The sequence below is a fragment of the Plasmodium vivax genome, genomic scaffold (assembly GCF_000002415.2).
Source record: "Plasmodium vivax scf_6632 genomic scaffold, whole genome shotgun sequence".
Classification (NCBI taxonomy): domain Eukaryota; phylum Apicomplexa; class Aconoidasida; order Haemosporida; family Plasmodiidae; genus Plasmodium; species Plasmodium vivax.
This window is the reverse complement of record NW_001850236.1, coordinates 1-3,406: the sequence shown is the minus strand read 5'-3', so window position 1 is coordinate 3,406 and position 3,406 is coordinate 1. Positions and strand designations below refer to the sequence as shown.

Sequence of the window (3,406 nt, the reverse complement as noted above, 5' to 3'; positions counted from 1 at the left end):
CTATTATTACACAATTATTTTCATAAAGCAGATATATTATATTAAAATAAAATTAATACATATTACACTTTGCACTTCAAATCAATAATAACAAAGCTATTAATCATATAAAATAAAATATATAGTATATGCTAATATCTAAAATATTCCTCATGAAGTCAATATATTAAATGAATTATATTATAATTGTTATAAAGCAAATATGTATCTTATAAATAAATTACAAATGCATATATTATTTCCTTATAAATAGAATTTTTTTCTTGTAATAACAATGTTTTTTTGAATATTAATATATTTTTTAACAATTTATAAGCTGCGCATATATTAATAAATATACCTAAAGGATAAAATAGAGAGAAATATAATAAGCACGAAAATTATAGTAAATCTTTACAAATTAACTGTAATAAAAAATAACCATGTAAAACGTTCACACATATATGAACACTTTGTATTTTAATTAATATAATACTATAAAATTTTTACTATTTATATGCATAATAATTATAAAAAAAAAAATTGAGAAACTTCATATATTTTTGTATTCATATATACGAGATTACTTTATTTATTTTAGATTAAATATACACATTTATATATTTAAAATATATAACTTAAACATTAAAAAATTTTTTTTAATGCATTTCTTTTTAATAATAATTTATAATAGTATATATGAAAAATCTACGCTAAAAGCTTGAAACATTCATAACTTTATCTTATATTGCATAATGTATCAGTTATAAGTGTGTATATAAAACTGCCATTTTGTACTTAAAAAAAAAAGAACGGAGATATCTTAACTACTTCCAATTATATGACATATGAGTCTCCTTATTCCTTATCTTATATTATGATTTTTTATTTTTGTGCTTATTGTATTATTCATATTAATATAAACTTTATGTGAACATTGTAATTTTAAAATAAATTATAATTTATATAATATTAATATATATTTTCCAGTACAATATAATTTATTTATTTTTAACTACATATGATTAATAATTATACATTCTTATTTTTTTTTATTATTATATTGGATGTATTATTAAGTGTACCATTATCCTTTTATTTATTTATCCTCCAAATTTGACTCTCATTAAAAATGAATTATTTTCTAGGAGTAAATATTGTGTTATGAGAATCAGACCTACCTATTATTATATATTACATATTTAATAAAATTCCATATTTTTTTCTTATATATAATATATAATTATCTATTACCTATATGTTCTTATTCTTTCAATATTTAGGATAGTGATAAAGACTTTCTAAACACAAAATATTATTATGGAAAATTAAATACGGGATGGGATGGTTGTCAATTTTATGGGTTCTATGAGGAAGCAAAAAATATATTAGATAAAAATAAGGTACTTGAGAATGATTCCGATAAAATTCTAAGAGCTTTATGTTATATATATAAAAATAGATCGTCAGGTAGCTTGGACAGTGATAAATGTAACTTCTTGTACTTTTGGTTAGGCAATATATTATTGGAGAAATTACTTACGAATGATTTGTTTCATGAAGTTATTCTTGCTCTTTTCAATACCTTAGTAAATGTTAATCAGCACAAGTTATGTACAGCTCCTCATGATTATATGTATAAGGATGATTTTAAAGATATTAAAACAATATTTGATTGTTCAGAGGATTATAAAAGCTATAAAGAAAAACATATTTATCCTAGAATGTCCTGTAATAATAATTATAAGTCTTATTTAGATACAAATATCAATATTTATAACAAGTTCTACGGTGAATGCGAGATAGAAAAAAAGGAAAAGGAGTATTGTAAAGCATTTAGAAAATATTTTCCTGACAATAAGCCAAATCTTTTATCAGAAATTAATTGTTTCTTAAAATTAAATGAACGAGGATCTGAGAAATTTGCAGATGGTCCTGAGAGTGAATTGGTGCAATTACAAGAAGAAAAAAGTAATCGAGTATCCCCACAAGAAGAAAAATTAGCAGTAGGGCTCGGAAGCGGAGTTCAATCGCATGCACTTCCTCTTGAATCATCAGTTACTGAACCAGAAGCAGGTGGTTTTCAAATTTTAGGTTCTTTGGATCATTCTGAACGTACTACCCCTTCTATAACATCTAAAAGTATTACTGGTGCTGTCTCAGTTGCTGCAGCTTTAGTTCCTTCATATCTACTGTACAATGTAATTAGTATAATGATTAATAAATATAATGCATTACTTTGCACTTCATAAAGCTTGCACAAGTTTATATAAAACCATAAATTACATATATAATATATACATCTTTATTTATTAGTATACTCCCGCTGGAAACTTGATAAACAAATTATTAGGAAGAACAACAAGGATGAATCATAATCCACTAACGGATGCACAATTAATAAATAATTTTTACCAGCCTGAACAGTTCAATTCAGAAAGAAGCGGATATAATATATCATATCGTCCTGTATAATTGCCCTGTTAAAAACACACATTATATATATATTTGTATAATTTGATTACTCACATTATGCACATAAGTTTATCATAAACAAGGAAAATTATTTTAACTAATATAATGAATAATAAGAAATGAAATTATTTATTATATAAAGTATGAAAACTGCTTTCTATTCGTATTATGAATATTAAAGTAACAAGATTATTATTTATCCAAATAAAAACTAAAATCATACGTATATTATTTCTGGAAAATATAATCGCAAATTATTTTATTTTTTTTGATATATAAAAAATGTACCAATAAATAAATTGTGTTATTAAATCTTCGATCATATAGAAGAAGATACTCTTCAGCCAATTATAATAATGTGAATAATATAATAAACAATATTTATTAGATCTTTCATTAAATTTCTCACAATATAATTGTAAATATATTAATAAATGTAATGAACAATAATAAATATGAAATTATGTCATACTATAATGCTATTGATAAATATTGCTTATTACATAAATTACAAAGGATGCAATCATTGTGTCTGTATATTTTATATGTACTACCGTGCTATTTATCAATATTTAATGTAAATATGTTATGTGACAAACATAATATATTATATTATTGCATTATATTCAATTATTATCATTGTGGAAAGTGATAATAATTAGAAAATTTTTTTTTATTATATAAAAGAATAAATAACAGTTGAATAATTATTACTAAGCTTAATATCTTCTTCGTATGGGACAACTATATTTACTCCATATATATTAATATTAATCTTAATAAAAGGATAAATTAAATCAATTTTGTATCCCTATGAACTTTATACTATTTTAATTCATAAAATATTATAATTTGCTAAAAAAAATTGTAATAATAATTATCATATAAAGAAAACACATATGGATTATTGAAAAAAAACATATTTTTTATAGCTTACATATTGTTCAAATAA

The 3,406-nt window shown here is 21.8% G+C and overlaps 1 protein-coding gene across 1 annotated transcript; it reads left to right on the top strand.

Moving 5' to 3' along the window:
- Positions 1–1,111: 1,111 nt before the first annotated feature.
- Positions 1,112–2,454, top strand: PVX_064190 (variable surface protein Vir7, putative; the record flags this gene model as incomplete). The annotated part of the gene is made up of 3 exons (XM_001612422.1): positions 1,112–1,129; positions 1,263–2,180; positions 2,296–2,454. 3 exons carry the CDS (start codon positions 1,112–1,114, stop codon positions 2,452–2,454), a joined length of 1,095 nt encoding a protein of 364 aa, XP_001612472.1.
- Between the last annotated feature and the right edge of the window lie 952 nt (positions 2,455–3,406).